This window comes from Meleagris gallopavo, chromosome 2 (assembly GCF_905368555.1).
Source record: "Meleagris gallopavo chromosome 2, MGAL_WU_HG_1.1, whole genome shotgun sequence".
Taxonomy (NCBI): domain Eukaryota; kingdom Metazoa; phylum Chordata; class Aves; order Galliformes; family Phasianidae; genus Meleagris; species Meleagris gallopavo.
Window position 1 is genome coordinate 66,685,500 of NC_139405.1, and position 27,358 is coordinate 66,712,857.

Here is a 27,358-nt window from a genome sequence, read left to right on the forward strand (position 1 = left end):
TGTTTTGCTTCTGCTGCTCCCTGTCCAGTTAATCAATTGCCATCAAATCTTGCAATTCAGCTAATTTATGCATTAGATTTCATTTCTTGAGTATAGAGCTTCTCTGGAATGATAAACTACATGATCAGTAAAATTACTGTTCTCCTAATCAGAATGTATGTGTAACTTAGTGGTTTTGCTTCGTATTTTTGTGTGAGTTTTCCTTCTGGGATCAGTGTAAACATTTTTAGCCTGGCTGTTGTTAAGCTTAACCGTACAGGATGCACCTTCTGTGTTTATGCCAGGGTAAAATGTTATACGTTGGAGAGATTCCAACAGAGGAGTCAATCAATTCGGCAACTTCTCTGAAGCATTACATCTCCCAGTACTGCAGTTAGTGTCTCTTGTAACCTGCTGGAGTCAGCCAGGATGATGTAGGTGCAGCTAGCAGCTTTCTGTTGTGCCAAGAGTTGAAATGCAGCAACTATCTACTTAAAAGATGATGCTGGTCCAAATTACTTTCCCCAGGCATCTGCCTCAAGGTTTAAGGTGTTGCCTGGAACACTTCTGATTTATGCCAAAGTGCTTATGCAGTGGCGAGGCCATTTGGTATTGGGAAATGTTTTGCTCTTTTACCAAAGTCTTAAATGTGTTTTTTTCCCCTCTTGTCAGCTCTGCTTTGAGACTGCTGGAGGTCACCTAATCCAGCTCCCCTCAGGACTATCTCCAGAGTTGGATAGAGCTGCACAGGACCCACAGTTGTGTTTGATTCCCCACTTTTGGGCATTCCTGGGCTCTGCTCTGAACAAGATGTGCTCCCTGCTCCTCAACACATGGGTGCTGGTTAACTGGAGAAATAAATAGGAGAAAACTGATGTGCCCTGCAGCCTCAGCAGCTTCCTGGCCCGTCTGCTGTGGTTAAAGTATGTAGGAATGCTCTATAGCACAGCATAGCTTTGAGAGGAGTGTGAGGTGCGTTTGGGCTGTGTTGCTTCTGTGCATCTCACAAAAGGGAATGGCAAGGAGGGCAGGGATGCTGCTGCAGTGCATTGTGGCCAGATGCAAGTAGTGTCAAGTTAACAGCTGCTAATTATGTTTTTAAAATTACTTAATGAGTTATGCTAGAAGTTAAATAATTAAATGAATCCTGAAAATCTTTCCCTGTTCCTATCTAAGGTGAAAGTGTTGGAAAGCTATTTCAAATATTTTAGAAAAGAGAGAGACTTGCTAGTAGTTGGATTGAAGTTTTAACTTTTAATACTGAAAATTCCACTCTGGTGCCAACGCAGTAAGTATCATGGATTGCTGCAATTAAACCAGTGCCTTAAGTTATTCATAATACTCTTTCTGGGCAGCATTCCCACCTGCTTAATCTGTACTCTACAGGCATTTATTAGAACTGACTGTTGAAAAACGCCAAGCTAAATCGGACACTTAAAAAAAAAAAAAATAAATAAAAATCAATATGATGCCCTAAACTGGTTTAATATGTCTTTCCTCTTCAATAATCCCACACGTTGCTGATTTATTTGCTGTAATGAACATGCCATTCAACCAAAACAAGATTAGCTGCTTAAACCACAGCATTAGGCACAGAGCAACTTTAATGCTGCTTTATGTTTCGTAGTAATGCTCAACACTTTACAGTGTTGTCTCTTTCTTCCCTCCATAATAAAGAGTTTTGTGTGAGGATCACAAGGGGCTCTGGAGTGTTGCTTTTTTACAGTATTTGGAGCAATAAATTTGAGTTTGGGTTGCAGCAGCTCCTTCATCCAACCCAAGGTGGAACCAAACTGGTGAGCAGGATTAATGCATGAATTTCTATTCCCTGCAGGACTTTTCCGGAGTTAACCATGAAATAAATGGCTTATGTCAAACTGATCTAGGTTGAGACAGAACAGCCACTGTTAATCAGAATATTCCTTTGGACTTTATTCACTTCTTGTTTATTTATTTATTTGGAAGAGCAGCAGTCAGCTTGCCAAAGGTAGTGTTCACTGCAAGGTGCAGATGTCTTGGCTTTGCACAGAGAAGACCTGGGATAGGTGGGGTATAAGACGAGTGACTTGAAAAGAAGTCTACAGAAAGGGGCAGGGAAATATAAAATATTTGTGTCACTCATGCCTAGCCAAGCTGTAAAACACACACCTGCCCAGGTATAATGCCTAGCAAAATCTGAAGACTGTAAACTCTGCAGCTTTCAGCTCAAGCTCTGTGTATCTGTCTTCCTGCTCCAGAGGCAGTCCTCAGATGAAGTCTCTAAAGTCAGTGGGTTTCAGGTACTGTTTTGTTCTTTCCCTCTGTCATGGAAAGACTGCACTAGACAGCACCCTTCTTGTTGGTTAAGAAACAGGTTGTAGCTGTTAGGACGTTTGTATGTTCTCTATGGTTAAGAAAAATGGTTAGGAATTTTCCAGGGATGCTGTTTGCAATACAATGTTATCATTCTTTTTCTTTGCAAGACAGATGAGTTGCACGTGTATACTTCAGCAGCTTTTCTGGGTCTTGGTGTCAAGTATTGTAGAAGTGTGCTGAATTGAGAGCCATTAGTCAAACAGAAATGAGATAAATATCAAAAGTAGAGTGTTTGCGGTGTGCTGGAGTAGGTTATCGAGCTGAGATTGTGTTTCTGACTGGAACATGTGTGTCTCTTCTGGTGAACTGGGAAATCGAAAGTGATCTGACAAAGGAAGAGTCAAGAGATTCAAGGTGGCTTTTTCTGGAGATGGAGATGTGCTCTGAAAGCCTTTTTGGAAGAGCAGTCTTAATTCACATAGCTCCACTGAAAAAATATCTTGAAGATGCTTTCAGGATGTCTGTCTGGATGATGGGTACAGGTATGTAAAGAGAAGGCTGGTGAGTGCTGGCCAAGATGCTGGCTTGCCACTAATCTTCCTGGAAAAAACAGAGCCTCAAGCTGAATAGGAAGGGGTGCTCCGAGGGGAAAACACGTATTTGGAAGGGAAAGTGTCTTTCAGAACAGTTGCAATGAAGCTGGCCGTGGGATGAGTAATAACAGTCATGCTATTTATATGAAATATGGTGGTACTTTTATTTTATTTTATTTTTAGTTATCAGAAGCCTCCACAATGCCATTTGTTGTTTTGCCCAGACTGCACAGGTGTAAGTAATGGTTGCATCTGATCCCTGTGTTCTATCTGCTTTGCTTTGGAGCAGACTGTTTGAGCAGAATGAATGTTACCTAAGAGATCAGAACTGGATGATCTTTAACGTCTCTTCCAATCCAAGCCATTCTATGATATGTTTTTTGTTTGTAACACAGACAGACAGTATCTGTATGCATAAGGTATACATACATATATAAATGTGTGTGTGTGTTTAATATATATATATATATATATATATGAAAATGTATATTTATGCTTTACTGCAGCCACTGTAGATCACTGTAGTAGTAGATCTTCCCGTAAGCTCCCACAGCTATTTTATTTAAAGACAAAGTGATTGGTAGGAACTCCCAAATCACAATGATGGAAACATGTGGACTGACCTGTTTGATATCCAAGCAGACATCAGGAGAAGGGACAGTGAGGGGAAAAAAAAGGAATGAGTGAGAAACACCAAACTGTGCAAGAGAAAACAGGGTTGAATGGCCCTGGAAAAGCCTCTGCCTGCCTTGGCTTGTGTAACAGGGACTTATACAACACGTAACCCAATCTGACCCTGACCCTGCCAGCGCTCAGGGACTATATTTTTACTGAGATTAAGCTTTTCTTTCTTTTTCTTGGAACAATTTCCTTGGCTTTTAGCTTGCCTGTTGGCAGGCTGGCATGGCCAACACAACCTTGCCTGTTTGTTTATATGACACTCAACCAGCTGCTCTTTGCAAAAGGCAGCCCAGCGTGTCCCCAGCAACTCCTGTGGTGTCCCCCAGCAGGCCTGAGCAATCTCACCAGGGACAGGTATATAAGTGACTGAAAAAATAGATTTCTAAATGCACACATTTCTTTTTCTATTAAATGCATCTTCTTGACTTCAGAGCACATTAGTCAGCTGCTGCACTGAGTCAGATGAACCATAAAGTGCAATGACTGAGCTACTGACTTGCAGGGTCTGAAGTGAATGGTAAGGGAGAAGGAAATAACCATCAGAGATCATTAGATCTGAGACTAAGAGATCCCATCTTACCCTCTGGGAGGAAAATAAATGTATATGCTGCTAAAAGGGTAGAAAAAGAGCATGAATTCCAGTCAGATGCTCCTCTCATGAAAAATGACTAATTAAATGGCATCAGTGGGTTAAAAATAGACATTGCTTTAAGGGAAAACATTGTAAAGGTCATTTAAAGAAAAATGAAAACCCAGGAAAGATGAGCGAGTTTGCCTGCCTGCTTGGGCTTTGTTATTTCTTGGAAGGAAATCTTGTTCTGCAGGTGGTTTGGGAGCAGTGCAGAGTCATGGTGCACGGACAACACCATGCTCACGGCAGCAAGCACCTCACCGAGGGCCTGCTGGGTGGAGGATAAGGTGCAGAGTGGCACATCAGCAGGGCAGCTCCAAACTGACCCTGTGGAGGTGCCACATGGGGCAAGCACCAGTCCCTGGTCGTTATTTCTTAAACCTTTGCCATTTCTCTCCTGCGGTTGCCCTGAAGATTTCCCAAAGCAGGTGTCCAAACACCTGCAGGGTGAGTGGTTTTTTTTTCTCAAATGTAACTTAAATACTGGAAACATGAAAAGGATGAATGCAAAGGGGAAACGTTTGATCTCTGATCAAATAACCATATCAAAAGCTCTTCTCAAGGCCTTTTGTTGAAACTTATAAAAGTCGAGAACTCCCAGGCTGCTAGCCAAACACATCTGAGTGCATGGCCCGGGCCATTGCCCAGCATAAGACAATGTCACCCTGCTGATCTCAGGGGATATGGGGTGACTTCTACCATGTCTGGGTCCTGCCTCCAGGGATTAAGAGGAGCTGCTGTGAGCTGTGCATTCTGCAAAGAAATGAGACAAATGAATGGGTTGGGAACCACCAAGGAGCCATAATGCCAGGGAGATGGGAGCACACGGGGTGCATGGAGTTGGGTGTCCAGCACGGCCTAGTTCCTGGCAGCTGTGCGCCTGCAACAGGACAGCTGCACAGCTCCTGGGGTCTATTGGTAGGGAGAAGCTTCCCCTTGTGCTCTCCATTTTCTGCTCCTTTACGCCAGCCCAGCAGAGTTCAGGAGGCAGCAGCCCTCCTCCATGGCGCCTGGCAGAGCCGCAGTCCAGAGCAGTGCTGGCGAGTCTCACCTTTCTCCAAGGCAAGAGGATTTTCTTTCTTCTTGGTACTAGGGAGTTTTATGCTGAACTGACTGAATAAGACTTTCCAGCAGAATAATTTCCCTGAAAGATTAGGAAAGTCAAATATTTCTTAGGATGTCTGTCATGTCTGAAATCTCTTTGTCCTGCATGTGAATTACTTTTTCTTCTTTTCAAACCCCCAAACACATTGATGCTGAACCCGATGCTTTCCCTCTCAGCTGTTGCTGCTCAGCTGTTCTTTCTCCTCTCTACTTAAAAACTTGTTTTCTTTTTCTTTTTTTCTTTTCTTTTTTTTTATTAAGGAGAGAGCCTGAAGGAGGTCAGATGGAGCGTAAGTGCTCTGCTTTTTTTCTTTCATTAGCACAAATGGTGGCTACCCATGGATTTCAAATTTGTTTCAGCTCTTACCGGGAGCTCTTTGCAACCTGAAGCAGGCATTGATTGCCAGTGAAGAGGCTCTGCAATAACAAAGACAGAAGTTGTACAGCAGAGGTCTGACATGTGAGCTGTCAGAGGTGATGCCACTGGCAGCTGACCTATCATAAGACCTTCAGGAAAAGCCACTGGGCGCCGTGCTTGGGAGTTTCTAGTGCCCTGCTCCCCGCTAGTGTGTGCTTGGAAACAGATTGACTAACATAATGGAGTGATTTTGTAATCTGTCATAATACCATAAGCTACAGATCCACAGACTTTGACCCCTCACAGGTATAATGAGCTCCTTTATTCAGCTGCACATGCTCTCTCGATGGGGGGCAAGGGGGGCTTTTCTAATTATATATCCAAAGCATATGTTTTGCCCAGAAACAAAGCATTATATTCATTAGTAAAATCCTATAAGCTGGGCTCTTTCTATTAGCCAGTTAACTAATTGACAGTTAAGAACATGTATTAATATCACGGTGTAACCACGCAGTCACTTAATCTGACAGCTTTATTAAAATCATAGCATTGCCCTCTAAGTTGCTGCCATGAGAGGCTGTAGCATTCGCTGTGTAAGCCCCGGTGCTCAGAAATGTGTGCCTCAATATAACGTGGTATGGACTGAGCCTCATGGTGGCCTCCCTCAGTGCTCTGACAGGGTTGGGAAAAGCACTGGAGGTCCTTCCTTAAAAATCTGTTCAATCAATCTTAAGTACACCTTTGGAAGCACACAAAACAGATGTTGGCACGTTTTCCCTTACTAATTCAGAAAGTGATCTCGCTGTAGGAAAGCACAGCACTGTGCACCTGAAAGCATAATGTGAAGTGCTGAGCACAGTGAGAAGACATTGCACGAATCAATATAGCGTGCTTACCTCATCCAAGTGCGAGCTCTTTAGCAGCCTGTGCTTGGGAAGGTTGTGGTCACAGACTTGTGTCACAGAGTGCAGTGTTTTGGTGAGGAGTAATCATAAGAGTTCTACAGAACTGCATTATTCACTCAGTGTGCTCACATGGCCTCTGCATTTTCTTGCAGATCTTTATCACCCGATGTCTGAGGTGTAAGATAGAGAATATAATACAACTTTGGGTTTGTCAGCCTGATAGCTTAAGAGATTAAAAAAAAAAAAAAAAAAAAAAGCCAGGCAAATCGGAAATGTGTGAAGGAAAAAATGAATTGATATGAAAACAGGTATTTTTACAGGTCTTTATTTCATATACATCAGCAGACAACAAGGGAAAAAAAAGCTTTCAAGAACACTTCTACTGAGCATCAAAGCTGCAGTTGTCTGGCCGCACCACCGCCATTGCAGCTGGAGGAGATTTGTGTTTAGCTGGGCTGGAGCTGCCGTGCATATGATGAGCTGGTGTGAGGCAGGATATATCTCTTGTTAATCAGTGTCTAAAGTGCTGGCCCAACCCTTTCCATACAAATTCGTACTGGCATGTCCATGTACCAACTAGGTTAGGATGAACCCCACTGATTCAAGCATATACCCTGCCTTCTGCACCCATGTCTCCACAGTCATTGCTTTGGCTCACTGAGCAGAGGATTGCAGTCTGACACCAAGGGCCATCTTACTCAAGGTGCTCTGTGTGCATGGAATGCATCCTCAGTGGCTCACACAGAATCATAGAATGGCCAGGATTGGAAGGGACCTCAAGGACCTTGAATCTCCAACCCCCTGCCATATGCAGGGCCACCAACCTCTTAATACTAGATGAGGCTGCCCAGGGCCCCATCCAATCTGGCCTTGAACACCTCCAGGGATGGAGCATCCACAACCTCTCTGGGCAGCCTGTTCCAGCACCTCACCACTCTCTGTAAAGAACTTAGGGTCTCGGAACTTAGAACTTAAGGCTCATTGCCTCCTTTCTCTGTTGCACTGGGGATGTTCAGGGCATAGCCCTTGTAGCACCCATCCACGGGCCTGACATCCATCAAATTAGTTTACGAACTAGCTGACGATCTGATTCCCTCAGTCTCTTAAAGCTGACAACTATGAGAGTGTACTACATTCTGCATACATAAATTCTTTCTTTCGTCTATTTGAAACCAGTCTCCTGCTAGTTTCTTCAAATTGCCCCCATGCTGATATTGCAATATTTGTGAGTGGTGCTTCTGCTTGTGTGTAGTTTTCAAAGCCTTGTAAACCTTGAACATGTTCCTTCCCACCATTCCCTGTGCAGGGTCCTTTCCTGCCTGGTCTCTCCTTGTGAGGTGATCATAAGATGATCTCCTCAGTCCTTCAGTTGCCCTTCCACGTGCCTCCTCTTTCTTCACTTTTCCCATCAAGTGTGCATGCCAACAGCCATTCACTTGCACAAGCTGCCCAGAGAAGCTGTGATGCCCCATCCCATCCCTGGAGATGCTCAAGGCCAGGTTGGATGGGGCCCTGGGCAGCTGAGCTGGGGGGTGGCAGCCCTGTCTGTGGAAGAAGAATGAAGATCAATGATGTTTAAGGTCCCTTCCAACTTAAGCCGTACTTTGATTTACACTAGCCACAAATATGAGATGTAGATCAGTGTTAAAGTCTTTTTTATTTTTGCTGTGATTTCTATTTGATATCAACTGCATATCGACCTTCAAGAAAACAATTGTTACCCTCTACTTTCTGATGCTTTGGTCTTCATACAGGAGCTCTTGCCCCTTAAAAATAAGCAGAAGACAAAGCGAAGCAGAGATCTGTAGTTAATTATAAGTCATAATTGAAAACTGATGAAAGCTGCCTAGAAGCCAGCACAAGCCCTTACAAATAACATTGCATCTGTGTTTCTGCAACTATTTTTTGGGCAACACTGGCATTGCTATTAGTCAGACAGTGGTGTCAATGTGAATTTTGCTTGATCACTGGCAGCATAAGTGAAGACTAAATAAAATGTCAGGGAAGGTCCTTCTTAAATATTCAAACTGCCACGGTGAACAGACTGTGGCATTGTGCTAAGCTGCTATAACTTGGACCAGGTTTGTAGGGTGGGCCATAATATCACATTTACTGAGCATTTTCTGAGCAGTACAGGAGTAAACAATACCTCTAATGCGAAATCAGAGGTAAAATGAATTAGGTGATGATAACCCTTTAAAAAGAAAAGGTATTTTGTGAGTTTCTGCGCAAAGGCCACTTGAGCGCTAAGCTTTATAATCAGCTTGGAAAATAGTTTAGCCCACAGGATCTTTGTGACTTACTTCTGTCTTCCCCACTTTACAAGGTCAACTATCAAAACAGATATTGTTTGAACAATTCCAAACTCAAAGAAGTAAGTACAATTTCTAAACCATTTCCCATTTCTAAGGGAAATGCTACTATATCATTTTTAGGCTATGTTTAATACAGTGGCATAAAATTGTTAATTTAAACCAAAAAAAAAGGGAAACGTAGGGGAAAAAAAAAAAAGGGATAATCCACTTACTGCACCTCTGTTGTGCCTATCCTCATAATACTCCTGAGTCCCAGTTGCTGGATTTAACCACAACGCTTTCTGATTTCCAGAGGAGCAGCAACAGCACTCCAGCTTTCATCTTTAGCATTCCCAATTATGAGAGCTTTGACAGCGTGAAGCAAAGCTTGAACCTTTGCATGGGCTGAACCCTCATGGCAGCACTGATGCTGGGGCATCCTCTCTTTGTGAGAACAGGGAGAGGGAAAGACAGAGTGGGAGAGGGAGACAGGGAGAAGAAGAAAAAGCGAGCGAGAAAGAGGAAAAGATGAGAAAAAGAGAAAATCAGTGAGAATACAAAGAGAGGGAGAAGAGAAAGGAGTTTGTCTCCTCTGTGTGGAGAGGGACCTCCCCTGAGAAATTTGCATGTTGGACTCCTCTCAGTTATCCCTAGCACCAAACTGGAAGGGTGAAAGTAGTCCAGAATGCCAACAAAACTGATGTACATCCCTGATGTAACTTGTTCCATCACTTCTTCTTCTAAGGGCAAGACTCCAGAAAATCACAGCCCAGATGAGCTTATGAGGTGCATAAACTCCTATATGCCCACTCTCCAGGTTCTTCTGGCACCATACTTTGTTCAGGAGCACGAGTGTGTTTGCTTTTTATTTGTTTGGTTGGTTTTTGTCTGTTTTTATTTTGTTCTACTTCTCTTGGTTGCCATTAATCTCTATACAACTGTGATATAGGCTCCCAGCAACTTCCTCTACAATTCTACAATTGGCTTTTTCATCTCTCAGTAGGAAATACCACCGATTTCCTGCCATCTGTAACTACAGATGTGAACTACAGATGCAAACCAGGGTGAAGGTCTGCAGTACTCAGCACGCTGCGGGTCTGCCCAACAGATCTTCACACCGCTGCCCCCCAGCGTCTATACACCGCCTCTCCCATCCCAAATCAGCCAGCCAACCTTTGCGCCTAGTCAGGAGTGGATCTGTGGAAGCTTTTGTGGAATCATGCCAAAATGTTGTGAAACGTGCCAAAGAGAATGCGTTACGTGGCTTCCTCACCCCTCTTCAGAACCAAATCGGGTACATAAGAACGAGCAAAGGCTCCTGTGTGATGCTGCCTGCAGAGTGGAGGTGGCTGTGAGATGAGTAAACACTGAACACGACTGAGCAGCCCAAAGAGAATCCCAGTTGCATGCACAGTGCACATCCTGCTGCCCTTCTCACACTTTTCCACAGCTACAGGTGCTTTTGAAGCTCTTACAAAGAGCTATTTTGTTAGCAATGCCCATTTCAATGAAATACGTCATACAAATCTGCTATCTTCTCTCCTTCCCACCTAAACACACTAAGAGCATTCTTCCCTTCTTGGCTTAATGACCCAGATATGATAGACTTACATAATGTCACACTGCATTTCATTGGAAACCAACACACCCGCAAAACTGGCAAATCGTTTGAAATACATCACCCTCTTATCAGATTGGTTTGGCAGCTGTGTGAGCTGGAGGGAGTCCCAGAGCAGTGTCGGATTGCCATCTGCCGGCCGTTCCCTGCTTCTGGCAGTTCTGCTCCTCGGATTTCACCGGATTTCAATGCACAGAAGTTCAGGAAGGCCGTGACATCTGGGGTACAAGTACCTACAGCTGTAGGCATATCTGCTGAATTGTCATTGCCATTTCACAAGTCGTAAAATATTTCATTCAGTTTTGAAACTGAGTATCTGTTGCAATAGGGATGTTTGGAATGTCACCACTCCTACCTGCTGAACCAGTCCTGCTGTCATCTTTAGTGCCCGACCACATCTAATCTGATTTTTCTTCCATAGAGACTATGGTGCTGGAACAGGCTGCCTAGAGAGGCTGTGGATACCCCATCCCTGGAGGTGTTCAATGCCAGATTGGATGGGCCCTGGGCAGCCTGGTCTAGTATTAAATGGGGAGATTGGTGGCCCTGCATGTGGCAGGGGGGTTGGAGCTTCATGGTCCTTGAGGTCCCTTCCAACCCTGGCCATTCTGTGATTCTGCAACTATGAACATAGATGTCTCTTCCATAGAGCCATCATTTGCTGTGCAACTTCAAATATTGGGCTTATAGATTCCTGCCTTCACACTGTCATTTCTCCTTTCTGTCAGCAGCCAAGCCTGCCAGGAGCTTGGGTCTCTCGCTCATGTGTTGAGAAATTATGGTAGGACAGAATGTAAGAGGCTGCTTTTTGGAACTCTGCTCTTCAATTTCCGGGTGACACACCTCCCACCTGGGGAGCCTTTCACCATCAGAGCTGGACAGTTCCACACCTGGAACAGGCTGATGGGAAAAGTAGAAACAGGATAAAGCCTGGAGCAGCCCCCAGGACTCCCTTACTAGATCAGTTAATGCCAAGACAGCACCCTCACAAGCCAACAGGGCAAAGGAGCAGTGTTACCAATACCCAATAGAAAATCAGTGCAAAACAATGGCATTAGGAAGCAGTTTCATGACCTGAAACATCAGTGATGCCTGCTTTGCTCCTGACTTGGCTCCCAGGATCAGCTGAACACATTGACTAGAGACCTACACGTACAGATACTGTCCCCTATGTGAATTGTATGGTGACCTGGTGTGAGCTCACACACTTCTGGTCCTTCAGTTATGAATAGCCAGCAACCTTCCACCTTCAACAGACTATTTTCACAAAACCCATGTGAACTTCATTGTCTTTGAAGGCTCTTCCTCCTTATCTAAGTGAAACAATGGACTTGCAGAGGAACAAAGTTGTAGAAGAGCATTTCCTCTGCTTACAAAACTAGGCTAACTATGTATGTAGATTATATAGATTCTTTCTTGTCTTGTTGCTTTTTTTTTTTTTTTTTTTAAACTATACAGAAGCATTTCATTGCTTCACTTTGAAAAGTTAGAGACTGGAGTCCTGCACATGGAAGGGAGTGTTCCATCTACTCAAGGGTATCTTCCAAACCAGCTCTCTGAACAGTTGTCCCCACTGCAGAGGGTACCCAACAGAATACTCAATCAAAGGTAGTGTATAAAGCAAAAGACTAAAGAAAGTATCTTAAATTTTGCCTATAAACTCTAGAAGGATCTAATGGAAAATGAAGAGTATAACTGAAAAAAACCTACATATTTTAAACATTTTAATGAACACAAAATCATTTTCCCTGAATAACTGAAGGTTTCTTCCATCTATGGATTACTACATACCTTTCCCTACAGCTGCCACATCAGCCTTCCCCAACATTGGGACATCGCTATGTTGCCACTAAGCAATGCCTAACAGCTGCCTTTCTTGTGCTGCCATCCCAACTCCTCTGTCACCTTTTCATAGAATCACAGAATTGTAGGAGTTGGAAGATTTCTGGAGATCATCTAGTCCAGCCCCTGATAAATCTATGTTACACAAGAAAACGTCAAGGTGGGTCTTGAGTATCTCCAGAAAATGAGATTCCACAGCCTTTCTGGGCAGCCTGCTCTGGTGCTCTGTCACCATCATAATAAAGAATTTCTTCCTCATATTTAAGTGAAACTTCTTGTGACCCAGTTTGTGCCCACTGCCCCTTATCACCTCACTCTACACCACTGTAAGAACCTGGTCTCATCCATCTGACTCCTTTAGATATTTATAAGCATTGATGAGATTCCCCCAGCCTTCTCTTCTCCGGGCTGAACAGCCTCAACCTTTCCTCACAAGGGAGATGCTCCAGACCCCTCACCATCTTCACAGCCCTCCATTGGACTCTCTCCTGAAGCTCCCCATCTTTCTTGAACTGAGGAGCCCAGAACTGGACACAGTACTCCAGGTAAGGCCTCACCAGAGCAGAGTAGGGGGGGAGAGAGAATCGCCTCACTTGACCTGCTGGCCACGCTCTTTTTAATGCACCCCAGGATCCCAATGGCCTTCTTGGCCACCGGGGCACACAGCTGGCTCATGGCCAACCTGTCATCCACCAGGACCCCCAGGTCCTTCTCTGCAGAGCTCCTCTCCAGCAGTTCAGCCCTAACTTGTGATTATTATTATAATTATATTATGCATATGATTATTCCTCCCCAGGTGTAGCACTCCACACTTGCCCTTGTTGAACCTCATCAGGTTCCTCTCTGCCAAACTTTCCAGCCTGCCCAGACCTCACTGAATGGCAGCACAGCCTTCTGGTCTGTCGTCAGCCACCCCTCCCAGCAGCCATCAGCAAACTCCTGAGGATGCATTCTATCCCTTATTCCAGGTCATCGACGATGTTGAACAAGACCGGCGTTTTCCCAATGCGCTGAGCTGACACACATCGGAACACTGAGGCACTGGTGAGACGCTCTCGCTTCCTCCCGCGATTAAGCACCTCGCGTCCCCGTGCACTCCGCATTCCGCGGGACGGACGCGGGGAGCGCGGGTCGAGCGCCACCTCGCGGGCGGGAGGAGCTCGGCCGGCAGCTGGGCTGTAGCCCCCCGCTGAAGGTGCGGGCGGGGCTCGTGGCGGATGCGGCTGCGCGCGGCTCGTGACGCCACAGCGGCTATGGTGGCTGCAAAGTGACACGTCTCACGCGCGGCGAGGGGCGGGGGTGCGGCCGTTCTCGCGGGATCGCGCGGCGCCTGCTTCGGCCCCGCGCGAGCCGGCAGGGCGAGAGCGGGGGCCGCCGGGCGGCGGGGGCGGCGGTCGGGCGGCCATGGCGGGGCAGCAGTTCCAGTACGACGACAGCGGCAATACGTTCTTCTACTTCCTCACCAGCTTCGTGGGGCTCATCGTCATCCCCGCCACCTACTACCTGTGGCCCCGGGATCAGCACGCCGGTGAGCCCGGCGGCGGAACGGGCCCCGGGGCCGGAGGGGCGGTGGGGAGGGGGGCGGCCGGCGCGGGGCTGCGCGGCGTGGCGCTGCGGAGCGGCCATTGCGTGCGGGGCGGGCGGCACCGGCTGCGTGCCGCGGGGCCGGCGGAGCGGCGGGGTTGGGCCCGAGGGAAGAGCTCCGGATCCGACGGCGGTGTCCCGAGGTCACGGCCGGGGCACAGGGGCTGCTCCGCCGGCAGCGCGCTTCTCCCCGCGCGCAGGTCTATTGTTTCCCTATCGTAAGTCGCTGTTAGGGGTGCTGTCTGCCCTGCCCTCTGGGATGCCGCTTTGTGGCACGAACCGCTTTAGAAAGTTTCTCTGGGTATTTGAAAATTTCCCTTTCGCGGTCGTTTCCCTCTTTGTCTTTATTTTTCGTCGAGGAGGAAGCACCGTGGCACGTAAGGGCACGTTTCCAACACCGGTTCTGAAATGGGAAAAAAAAATAAATAAATAACCCCAACCCAAAAAACTGCAGAAATTGTCCCTGTTTAAAGGCAGTTAAATGCCTTACGTGACCGAGCTGCCCCGTGCTGGTTGCCGCTGTTGGGAGCACCGAGTGTTAGGGGTGCTTGCAGGTCACGGTGTGAGAGAAGTCCCTATAGCTCCCTGCAGCTCTGGTTCTTTCATGTTTCAGTATCTCATGGCTGTTTCCTAGTTCTGTGTGCCATTTGGAATGGTGTACGTGGGGTGCTTTAACTCAGGTGTCGTTGTTGAGTGTTTCTTCTGTGTGTTAAGCTTCCATGTAGGAGGGTGTAGAAAAGGAGCCAAGAGAACAAATGGCATTTTGGTGCTAAATCACAGCTGTTTACCAATCGTCGTTGCTGGAGCTTCTGCCAGGGCCCTGGCCAATGGAGGGCTGGTCCTGCCCTTCTCTGTGACCTGTCGTACGGCCCAGAAGTTAGTGCTTTCTGTTGGGCAGAAAGGTTGCTGGCCTTGCCCCAGGGAGTCCTGACTGTATCTGTGTGATACTTTGTCATCCTTTGGTTGCTTTTTCAGGAGGAGGGGATCTAAGAGAGAAGGTAACTCTGTAACTGTTCCTGCAAATGCAATTTTTTTTTTTTTTTATTCCATCATTGTTCTGGTGAAAGGTGGGAAGAGGCAGTGAAAGAGGAAAAGAGACTTGCTTTGATATGGTGGCATACTTGCTCCATAGTTTTTAGCAGCTCGTTTGACTTGGTTGAGATGCTGTGCATCACTGCTGTCAGCTTCGCTGTTCCGGGGTCTGATAGCAGCACCAGGATCCATAGAAATCTTGTCAGCCTTGGGAACACTTCCCAAGCATTAAGTTTGATCTCCATATATGAGATTATTCTTACAGAATGCTAGAAAGTGGCAATGTAAGTTTTGCTGTATGATTGTATGGATTGTTCCCAATTTCCAGGTAGGTCTTCCCACTAAGCGTTGCTCATTTCTTCCCCTCTAGCTAGCCTTGTCTTGTGTGTGTATGTGTGTGTGGAGTGCTTATTGCATATCGCTCTGCAATTAGTAGTGGATTCTTAAAAAGCTGAATCAAGCTGTACTTTTTAAAACACAATGAAAATTTTATTATGATGTTGGTACAGAAATGAGTCAAACTAAGTGAAAGTCACCAAGCATTGCAATGATTGGAAATAAAAAGAGTGATTTCTGCCTCATAATTGTCTTAATGGATTTTAAAATTTGAGTATGTAGTCCAATTTTCAGTGTACGGTTGAATCATATGTCTAGAGTCTCCGGGCAGGTGTTGTTGCTGTTTTCTGTTATGTGTGGCTCTTCTTATTTAGCAAGTTGAGCTGTTGCATAAGATCACGCGTAGAGCTCCCAAAGCCCTTTCTTGCTTCATCAGGTTTGTCTAGTTGTTCAAGTGTCTTTACACAGTTTTGTATTAAGCTATACCCGTTCTTCAATTTGAACCACATATAAGAAGTAAATTAAACCTATGATGATGCTAAATCCTTTTTAGCCATGGCTTCTTGTTTCAAGAATAATTCATGAGTTTAAAGACCACAAAATTATAACACGCACGTAGATAGGAAGGTAAGGGGAAGCCTTTGTCTTCTGAAGAGAGATCTTCTCTCTGTGTTATCTTCTGATGTGTGGTGTTCCTAGAATAGAACCACAGAACCATTAAGATCTGAAAAGACCTCTAAGATCACCTAGTCCAACCACCATCCCACCCCCACCATGCCCACTAACCACATCCCTCAATGCCACACCTACACATGTCTTGAACACCTCCAGGGTGACTCCACCACCTCCCTGTGCAGCCAGTACCAATGCCTTGCCATTCTGAGAAGAAATTTTTTTCCTAATATCCAGCCTAAACCTCCCCTGGAGCAAGTAAAGGCCATTCCCTCTCATCCTTTGTTGGTTCTGGTACTATTTTAGAGCAGTTTTGCCAACCAGGAAGGCACAGCACAGGGCCAGGCTGAATAAGTACCTCTGTTCTCTCTGTGTAGGACTAGCTAATGTTTTTTGTTCTGAAACTGTATTTTACCATAGCTGTGCTAGAGGATCCAGCCTGGAGATACCTTTAATGCTTTTATGGTGCTGGGCAGTAGGTTAGGTGCTGCTGGATGTGGCTTTTCAGCCCCAGCTCAGCCTATCCAGGAGTGAGGAGATGGGATCAGAGTGAACTTCTGAAGCAAAATGCATAGCTGGCCTCACTTCAAGACCCTTCTGCAGTGTGAACTAAGGCACCTTAAACACATGTTGTAGGTTTTTGAGGGCCAAAAAATAAACTGTAAGATGTACTTCAGCCACTGATGGGAGTTTGATTTGTGAGCAGACTAAAGGTACTCTGGAAGAAGAGAGAAATGCTTATAGTCTGGAGGTTGAGCCTTCAGTGCCCTCTGTTTTATCTTACAGATGCTCTGCCTTGGATTACTGGTATGTGATTCCCAGCTGCCTTCCCATGATAGCACTACAGACCTGGGTGTAGCTGATATTTGCTAACATCTCGCTGTTATTTCCATGCTGTGGTTTTGTAGTAAATGCCTGTAGAGTAAATGAAAGGGAAAGAAAGAAAGTCAGTGTTTGTTTTTGCGGTATAATTTGGGAAGTAGGAGTATATCTGTATTGCTTTATTACCTTGAAAGATCTCAAACTGTGTTTCCTAATGCCAAGTTTATAATAGGATGACTTTTTGGCAAGCTGTTAAGATTTTGATCTTTATTCTTTTTAGAATAAATTTTTTGAAAGACTGTTTCAACACTTGTCTTGAAGACCGTGACTCAACTTCTTGCCTCTCTCAAATGCTGAGTAAAACTTGATCTGCTTTGGTTTCCTGTGTTTCTGAGCTTATTTTTCAGGGCATCGAGAGAGTCCATATGCTGCAGCCTGCAGTAGGGATTGGTATTTGTATTTGGAGGAGGGGGCTTGCTGTCCTTTAGTAGTCACAGAGTGAGCTATCCAATAATTTCATTACCTCAGCTTTGATAAACCAAACAAGCAGGTAATTGACTTTGTTAAACAGATTTGTCCCGGAGACTTTGCCTCCTCAGTGTTCATTGTCAGGCTAATAAGGCTGTTGTAAAAGGTTAATTGTTCAACCTTGTGTCTTGGGCTGTAGTTTCATAACTGCTGCGAGGTAACGGGCTCTAAGAGAAGTAGTTTTGTATTTCTCTCCCTCACTGTGCCAAATAGGACAGCTAAATGTTGTGGTGGACTGAAAGAGAGCGAGTGGAGCTATAACTAATATTTAGCTTTCTTTTTTTTTTTTTTTTTTCCCCAAAAGATTAATCTTGAAAATTACAGAGGAAAAAAAAAGTTTAATTCACACAAACTTATAATGTAAGCGATTTGAAGCAAGACCAGTAATGAGCAGGTTCTTAGGTGCTTATCCATTCCTGGCTGCTCAGAATAAAGATCAGCATCCAGAAAAGAAATGGAAAGGAAGAGGTGAATGAATCTAGCTGAGCAACACGTCAGCTGTTGCACAATGCTGATGTGCTTGCTGAACTCTGTGCACTTTTGATGTACACCTGAGCTGCAGGATAGAGATGTGCAGTTATAAAACTGTACTGAAACAGGTAGCTGTCAGTTGTGGTGTGTTTTGTAGTGAAGTCTGCATATCTGTGGCACTTTGTCACTCAGTCCAGTTTTTGAGTTGAGTTAGGCAGATATTAAATAAATTATCTTGTTTTAGGGCACTGGTTATTTGTAATATGTTAAAAAGCTGCTGGAAAGAATAAAAGTCTCTATCCTATACCTTTTACATATACTTGACCAGAATGAGCTGTTGAAAACAGTTTAAAACCCCTGAAGAATAACAGCTGCATGAGTACTGAGATTAGTGTTAACGCAGCTCTTCTCTCTGTTTCTCCCATGATAGAAAGAGAATGCAGGAGCTGTTCTGCTTGGAATGTAGGTCTTCTTCCTGCAGTGAAAGAACAGAAAGACCTACTGTGGGAATGGAGGGAAGGGGAAGGACAAGCTGCTACATTTTTTTATCTAGGAACAAAGATACTGACAAAAAATGGAGAAAAGCAGTTTAATTGTGATTAAAAAAAAAAAAAAACAACCCTGTATAATGTGCGTGGCTTTTTTGATTCTGTCCCTGTGAAGAGCCATGTGCTGTATTTCACTCATCTGCTTCCCCTGCACCCTCCCTTCTCAAACGTTTTGGTGCCTGAGGTGCAGCTACTTTTCTAGAGAAACACTTGGCTAATACAGATAAATGGTTACAAAATCAGGTTATAGGAGGCTATTCCCTGTTGTTGTTTAGAAATGCCATGTCTCTAGGAAGTAGCATAGGCAGTATGAGAAATGCTCTTCTAGTCTAGGCTTTTTGCATTGAGGCTGGACAATGTGCACAAATGGATGTATAGAATCATAGAATCATAGGATGGCCTGAGTTGAAAAGGACCCCAAAGATCATCTAGTTTCGACCCCCTGTTATGTGCAGGGTCACCAACCACTAGCCCAGGCTGCCCAGAGCCACATCCAGCCTGGCCTTGAATGCCTCCAGGGATGGGGCATCCACAACCTCCTTGGGCAAGCAGTGCATATATCTATGGTACATATAGATATACATATATCTATATCTATAGCGCTTGGTGTGCATGCTCAAAACCTCAAGTAATGTCCTTCTATGTCAGCTTCCTGTGTTAGGAGCCGTACCTCCCTGCATGCTCTCCCAGTATACTGGATACCCCCATGTGGTAGTGTAGGTTTCTCTGTGACTATTTTTTGTGAACTCTGTAGATCTCGAGGCTCTCTTCAGAGGTCTGTATTGATCTGCTACTTTATGATGGAAGTGGAGGAGCTGAGACTCTGAAGTTTTTTGGCCCTTTAAGGCCAAACAGTGAGTCTGCAACTTGGAAGTGACTCAAGCCAATGTAGAGGATGCAGACAGCGTTTCTTCTGTCGAATTTGTAATGTAGTAATGAGCTCTTGTACCTAACGACAGCTGTGGGAGAAGGGAATCTCAGAAGTACAAGATGCTGCTGCTTCCACTCCAGGGCAGAATTTTGTGCTGTTTCTCATCTACCTGAAAGATAAAATTGGTTGAAGTGTGTTGACTGTGACCTCTATCCTTGCCTCACAGCTTGTTGGAATCTCATTAACCTCAGAAGTATTTCACAGAGTTTTTAGTGTTTGATAGTACAGCATGCTGGTAAAATGCAGGATAAAAATGCAGGATATCGTGCTCGCTACCAGTGCTTATGTGATGGATGGGCATGGGTGTGAAAACTTGTTATCTGTGAATTTAAGCAATTTTTGCCCATGTGTGCATGTATATAATTTCCTGTTAATATACGCTGTGGGCATAGTGTCAGGAAGTGGAAGTAGAGCAGTGAAACTCAGTTATGCATTTAAGAACAGTTATTAGATACAAATTGATTTTTTTTCGTTTTTGACAGATAGAGTGCGCTGTGGTTAATTTCAGCCATTTCAAGTTGAGGGAAATATACCCCTCTCTTGAGGGGGAGAACAGAATATAATGGCAACATTTAACACGATTTAAAAAATATTTTTTATTATAGCACTGCTTTGAAGCAGTATTATGGGGTTTTTTTAGGAACATTAGAAGAAAGGGCAAACATCATGAGATGTCTTTAGTAGCGCCTAGCAATTATCTCTAAAAATACATTGCAACACAAAGCTTTTGGACAGAGTTATCTCAACTGCCCTTTTATTTGGGAAAAAAAGACGTGTCTTTTAATGGGAAGTTTTTTGAAGTATTGTAATCTTGTTATGAGCATCGTAGCAGTAAAATAAAATTAATAGCTCTGTGTTAAAGATTATTTGAGCAGCTTCAAGACTGTCCAGAGCACTTAATTCTGAACAGCTCTTTGTTGCAAGACAAAGAGCAAGCTATTACAAGAATTTCATCTCTTGTTACACGGACATGAAAATAAAGATATTTCTTTTTTTTTTTTTTTTTAATTAAATCATTGCTATGGAAGCTTATGAAAACAGTACTGTAAAAGTTGCTTTATGTACCTCCCTACTTTCTGCAGGGATACACTGGCTACTCTGTGGACCCTGCTGAACTACTAGAGAATTCAAATTTGTGTCATTTTACCCAATTCAAGAGTAAAGTATGATGGTTCGGTTATGGCTTCATGAGCAGCAAAACCTTCTTTCGGTAGGGACAGGAACCTGAAAGAGGAACCAGGTAAGAGAGCTTAGGTAGGGACCTGTAGATAATGCTTACCTTCACAGAATATTTTATGTATACAAAAAATATTATTTTGTTCACATAAATACAATGTGAAAATGTCCTGAAAACTCTCTCTAACACAGAGTTCATGCTGAGTTGGTGAAATGCACAATTGAATTAGTGGAGGGCAGTGATCATTAACATTGCTCCTTACCCAACTTCTCAATTTTTCCATTGTCTGCTGTCTCTCTTCCATTAATGAGGCAGAACTAGATCACAAGTTTCTTGATTTTTACTGAAGTATATTCATGCCCAGATAAGAATTTTGGTTCTTTTAATTTATGCTTTTTTTTCACCTGAACTATTGTACAATTGTAATGGAAAAAACAGTTCTAAAGACATGTACTGGAGTCTTGCTCATGTTGCTTTATCTAGTATTACTCAAAGTGATGCATCAACTGCAACCAAGCAACTCTCTTTTTCCTTTTTGAGCTGTATTCTCTCTTAAGTCTTTTTTTTTTAGTGTTATCACGATATCAGAGATTAGAAAAAGATGTTAAAGAATGATATTTTTAGCAGCTTTCTTGTTGTTTCTCTCACTAACGGGTGCAACTGTAGGTATGGCCCCCACTATAATCCTGATAAATTGGGTGATGTCATTTTTAGGATTACTGCAGGTAGTCCCATTAAAAGTTTTGTCAGCACAAATGGGACAGTAAACTAATGGGGAGGTGACCAGGTGTAATTGTAATGTGGCACTGTGCTCCAACAAGGCTAACTGCAGACAAAAAATCCAAGAATAATCTATATTCTACATTAACTTTTAAGCTGTTGAATCATCTTATGATGCTATTCAGCAAAGTAGTTAGTAACAAATACTGTCTTTTGGTAAACAAATATATGTGCAAAAATATATGAACATAAGATTAGGCTGCGTTTTATCCCTTAATCTAGTTGCTGCAAAACATGCTCTGGAAGATACAGCTTACTACTTAGATTTTAACAGGATCTTTTTGTGTGTGTGTGTGTGTGTGTGTGTGGGTGTGAACTGCTTGGAGTTTCAAAAGTTAAGAACATATTACTCAAATGCTTCTGGTATTTTTTTATTACTTCTATGAATATTTAATAGACAGAAAAAATCTCTTGGAAAACAACTAGGGTCAGATTATTCAGCTATAAGCATTTGAGAGGTGAGCATGGACATGATAAACTCAAGGTAATCACAGACTCATAGAATGGCCTGGGTTGAAAAGGACCTCAAAGATCATCTAGTTTCAAGCCCCTGCTGTGGGCAGGGTCACCAGCCACCAGACCAGGCTGCCCAGAGTCACATTCAGCCTGGCCTTGAAATGTGGACAATCCTCACAATAATAGACATTAAAATCAGAGTATCCATTTAATCATTTAATTCTTTGCTGATGTGATCAGTTCAAAGTCTTTTGCAACTGTTTTGTGGGACTCGCCCCCTGAAACGTGCTTTTCATTTATTTATATTATATATATATGTATCTTAACTGGAAAATTAGTGTTCATTCGAAAGCTTTTAGATTTATGCAACTGCTTTTTAAAATGCTTTTACACCAACTAGATTTACTTCATGCCTCAACTTGGTGTTTTACACCAGAAGTCAACCCTATGATAATAAGATCTGAAATTATTTAGTACTCCAGAGGAGTTATTGACTTCAGATTATTGCGGGTTGTTATCTTGCTTCAGTTCTCAGGGAAGACGGGTTACAGTTTTGAAATGTTATTAACAGGTACGTTTCAGTGGCTTTTTCTTAAAATATGTGTAGGGTTTTTCCTTATCCTGTGATTCCCTTAAAATATTCTCAGATGCCTTAGATGGCCTAATCAGTCAGGAAGGCAGCATACCCACACTTGTGTTCATCACCTGCTGTTTGAGATTCAGTTTTGCAGTTTCAAAGCAAATTTGTTCAGAGGTCCTCAGTTTAAGACATGAGTAAATCGGTTGTCTGTTATATTGTTTAATTTCTGTGTTGAGGGAGGAAAAACTCTTAAGACCTCAGCCGTTGCGTATGTGCCTGTGTACGTAGCCTGCCTTAAGGGCTGGTGATTAGCTCTTGAACAAAGTGGTGGCCTTTTAGTGCTCCACGAAGAGAATGCTAACACTTAAACAGCAAACTCAAAAGCTCTCAAGAGCAGTGTTTATGCTGAGCCCTGTTACTCTGATTTAATGGGACAGGTTTACCTCATAGGAGCTCTATGCACTTGGGTCATAACCTTGTAACCTTTATTGAGACACTTATGCTACATGCATTACTTGTATCTCTGTGTGTATTCTGCTGGAAGTGCAGATTTCTGTGGTAAGGATAGAAGGAGATGACACACTAAAAATACATTTTGCAAAAATGTCTTTGGAGTGATCATGGTATCTTCTAGTCTGCAGAGCTCTAGTCTGTTACCCTGTTCCTTATTGTAAGGTGCTATTTTCTTGTGAAACCTTGGCAGTGTTCACCTTTGCATAAATCGTCTACATCTGGTTGCAGAACGTTTCATATGCACCCAATCTTATTTGCTGGGTTTTTTTGAATGTCCACTGGAGCTGTATTTTAGACTTCCTGCCTTTGCTTTTCTAACCAGCCTAAAGATATAAAGGGCACACAGGTGGCTAGAATGTACTTCTATTCTTCCTGTTATTTGAGGTGGAATCATGGCAAGCCCTTAAACTGATTTGTTCTGCATATTAATTTTGTGTTAGTTTTTGATTGTCTTAAACATTGATAATTTGTTGTTACGTGCTTTAGACATGAAACGAATCTGTTAATGTTACTACTTACAATTTTTTTCCTTAAAGCAAACCTGTTTGTTGCAGCCAAAACAAGATTCTGATGATTAAAACTTTTCTGTACAATTCCACGTGTACATCCTTCTCATCCCTCTTTTCTGGACTTACATCTGTAATATAACATCTCCAATAAATGTGTTGTGTCCTCATTCTTCAAGAGGTTGAAATGAGAGAAATCTATCTTACGTTTTCTTTGGAGTCACTTGTTGGAGCTTTTAGAACCTTAAAGATTAGGTCTAAAAAGACTTGATTTGCCAAGCATTCTGAGGGATGAAATGAAGCCTCCTGAACTTTCAAAACCAAGTAAATAAAACTTCTCAAGCACTTCAAACAGTAGAAAAGTGACAACCATTTCTGCTCCATTGCCAGAATGGAGTAAGACAAAATATTTCTAAAATGATAGTTTAGGTTATCTGGTTATTGCTAATATAACAAATCTGTAGCAGTCCTGATATAATTCTATTACTTTATGGTGTTTTCTCAAAGTCAACTCGGATCTTAGATCTTTCTTTTTATGTCTTACCATAACTAAGTTACTGGGTGATGTTGTCATTGCCCACAGCAGTAGTACATCCTTTCTGTAGGACTGCTTTTAACATGATTCATAAATTTATACCAACGTATGCGTCAAATCTTTTTGTCAACAGAAATGCTTGCTAGCTGCCCAGCAGTGACCACATAGCTAGTGTTCTTTGTATCCTATTGGTAGGAGCATGTCTGTACTGTCCGTCATCAGCACTGAGGCATTGGTCACACTGTGGTAAAACAGCAAGCCTTGGATTTTGAAGATGATATTTGTGTGGGAAGTCAAAGACTTTGCAATTGTATAGTGCAGTGGGAGGGGAGATATGTACTGGAAAGCAAGGTATGGGAGTGGGGGTATGAGCATCAGAAATGTATGACTAAGTCAGACTTGTCTGTGGCCTACATCTCAGCCTGTATATGAGCTATGGAACCTGTGAATCCAGCCTGTGGTTGGCTTCTTTGTGTTTGTTTGCCCTTGTTCCTCACCCTGCCTGTGATGGGGGAATAGGTAGATATTGAGATAGATGTGAGAGAGGTTGGTTTTTTTTTTTTTTTTTTTTTTTTTTTTTTTTTTTTTTTTTGTTCTATTTGTTTTTCCACTGTGAGATGATCAAACACTGGAACAGGTTGTCCAGAAAGATCTCTGTACTTGAAGATATTGGAAGGCCTACAGCCAAGATACTGAGCAACCTGCTTTTCTTGACCCTGCTGTGAGCAGTGACCTCAAGGTCTCTTTGAGCCTTATGTGCTCAGGGCTTCTGTGATACTCAAGAACTCTGTGGTCTCGGTTACCCACCTAGAAAATTTTGACACATCTGCTTTACTTATCCTGAAATCACTCTCTCTGAACACTTGGTTATTCAAGGAGAGTACATAAGTTCTGACAAAATAGGACAGAGTTAATTCTTTAGTAAAGAACACTCTACTGAGTGTCTTTATTGTTGTCTGGAATGTAAAAAGGAGAAGCTTTAGTCATCAAATAAAAGAAATAGACCAAAGATCAAGCCTTTTTTCTCTTTCTCTATTTTAATAATGGCTTTGAGCTGCTTGTTCAGGCATTGCATGCCTGTTTGGTTTCAAGATACAGTTGGCTGTATCTTGAGTCTATTGACCAATGATCTCTAGTCATTGTCCTGTTAAGGTATGTAGTAGCCAAATGAACATCTGTCTTAAAGGAAGAAAAAGTCTTTCTCCAAAGATCTACTAAGCAGATTAATGTACAAATAAACTGTGCTTTTTTCATGTAGTTACCAATAGCCTAACTGTGCTAGGGTCTGATTCTGTTTTCATTAACATAAAGATTTTAGACAGTGTTGAGCCAGCTGATTAAAATACCAATTAGTATTGTTAGAGAATGTGATTAGCTGTTTCCGAGTATATGAAAGAGATGGCCCTCGGATTGCTTTTTGTCCCAGGAACTCTTTAATTTCTTGAAAACCTAAGGAGTGTATTAAGATACAGGTTTAGCTGGATGTCCATACACAGTAAGATACTATAATAGGCACTTCTGAAAAGCCAGTGAAAGAAGAAATTGTATTTTTTTTTTTTTGACGAAAGATTGCACATGAGTCTCAGGAACTTTAGATGCATCTGAAACTATTTGGAAGGAAATGGCGGAGTTGTGGGATGCTTTCCTGGATCACTTGTAGAAATGAACTGGCATTCTTTATCCTTGTCTAAAAGGGGTGCTTTAGCAATACCTTGATACAGAGATTATTGTTAGTGAGATAATTTCAGAAACTCGCAGATGCATTATGCCTTTGCTTTTGAAGGCTCTCTAATACTATTTTAGGAGAGATGTTCTATTGTTAATGAGTTTACTCATCAAATGAGAAGTTTCTTTTGACCAGAGAAAAAGCAGTTCCCCCCCAACTTGTCTCCCAGTAATCCCATGTCAAAGCACAGTGCGTGAAGTGCTCTTACGCTTTTGTGGAGTGTCACTTTCTGGAGCAAGAGGAAACAGACCTTTTTGACCAACTCTGGATTTTTTTCCCTGACAGCAAGGATTCCAGAGTTAAAACCGAAATAAAGTACAATTCCTACTGCATGCTGCTCAGAGTAAAGCTTTGCTGTAAAGTATACTTATTCCTGCATGCTTGGGGTCTGCAGGATATTGCTGTGGCAGCGTGCCAGTTCTGTGTTATGGCAATTCCACTTGAGTGAAAGAGAGGTCCTTGGAAGAGGAAGGCATAGCAAAAAAAAAAAAAAAACAACCAAAACCAAAAACAAAAAACAAACAACAACAAAAAAAACAACCGAACCCCAAAAACCTGATTTATCCACTGCAGCTTGCTCGTTAGGGGAAGCTGTTGTTTTTGATAAGAAAGTGATTGTCTTGTATTCAGGCTCTAGCTAGAATTTTTTTTTTCTTCTGCAACATGTTTCTTCCTAACTGGGTAAGTATTTTCTTGGGTGCAATCACACAGGTTGTCTCTGAATAAATAGGAATTCTATTTTTCCAAAATACAACAGTAATATAACATACTTGCTACTCAGGATGATGTTTCACCAATAGCTTTTGCCTAAACTGGGGCACCTGCTGTCTTTCTTCTTCTTTCCTTATCTCAAGCAGTTGCCTGCTTTTGAATTCCATAAGTTAATGTGTGTTACTGATTAATTTTTGTCAACACTTTACGGGCTGGTTCGGCCCGGTTTCGTGACTAGCGGGGTGGAGGGATTTGTGGATCCGTGCCTCCAGAAAAGTGAAACAGGGAACCCCAAAATAATTGAAAACAGCAGCAACGATCTGAGGTGACACAAACTAATTTACTAAATATGGTATCAGAAAGTAAGCTAATAAATCAAAATATAATGAGAGAGAGTGTGTGTGTCTGAAAGGTGGGTAGGCCTCACCACAACGCTGAGGTGAGAAGTGCAGTCCAGTTGAGTTAATGAAGAAGAGCAGGCGAAGAAGAGAACGTCAGGTGACCTTGCCAGAAGTTATATCTCCTCGCTGACTACAAAGCCCCCTGGGGAACGTAGCTCCTCTTCTCCTCCAGACAGGCGCCTGGAACTTGAGCATCAACAGTCAAACCCCCAGTGCATTACATGATGGTATGATGTGGAATACCGACAACCAAAAATCATAAAACCATGACAATTTTATCAGAAGGAGTGCCTAGGGATAGCAGGAAATAATTTGCATGGTCTAGACTTGCTTCAGCTTGGGAAAGATTTGATTCTCTCTTTATGCTCCAGACAGATAACTATAAACAATCATTCATCTCTTTAATGCCCTGTAGCCTTGTGTGTTGTTAATCAAATGAGACCATTGCAATCCTAAGATTGTAAAGAAGTTAAGGATGTATTTTTGCTCTGATAGGGTTTAATCAATTGTAATTAGATTTGATCCAGAGTTGTTCACATGCTTATGTAAGATGCAGTGGCTGCTTAGCATCGTGTCTTAGTTTTGTATTAATCTGAAGGAGTCCCCCTGTGCAGCATTGCTTTTCCAAGACATCGTTGCCAGGGACTCTCTAACTGCCTTAGGCATCATGTTTATCCTTCGAAAGGGCTTAATTTTTGCTCTTACCAATTGCCTCATTTTTCTTGATGCTGTTTTCAAATTGTTCACAA

The 27,358-nt window shown here is 42.9% G+C and overlaps 1 protein-coding gene across 1 annotated transcript in view; it reads left to right on the forward strand.

The window, feature by feature from the left end:
- The first annotated feature begins 13,568 nt into the window (after positions 1 to 13,568).
- Positions 13,569 to 27,358, forward strand: part of SEC63 (SEC63 protein translocation regulator) — a 54,017-nt gene continuing 40,227 nt past the window's right edge. Inside the window, exon 1 of the mRNA XM_085217551.1 lies at positions 13,569 to 13,828. Coding sequence (XP_085073677.1) covers positions 13,705 to 13,828 — 124 coding nt within the window. The 5' untranslated portion in view covers positions 13,569 to 13,704. The remainder of the gene's footprint in view (positions 13,829 to 27,358) is intronic.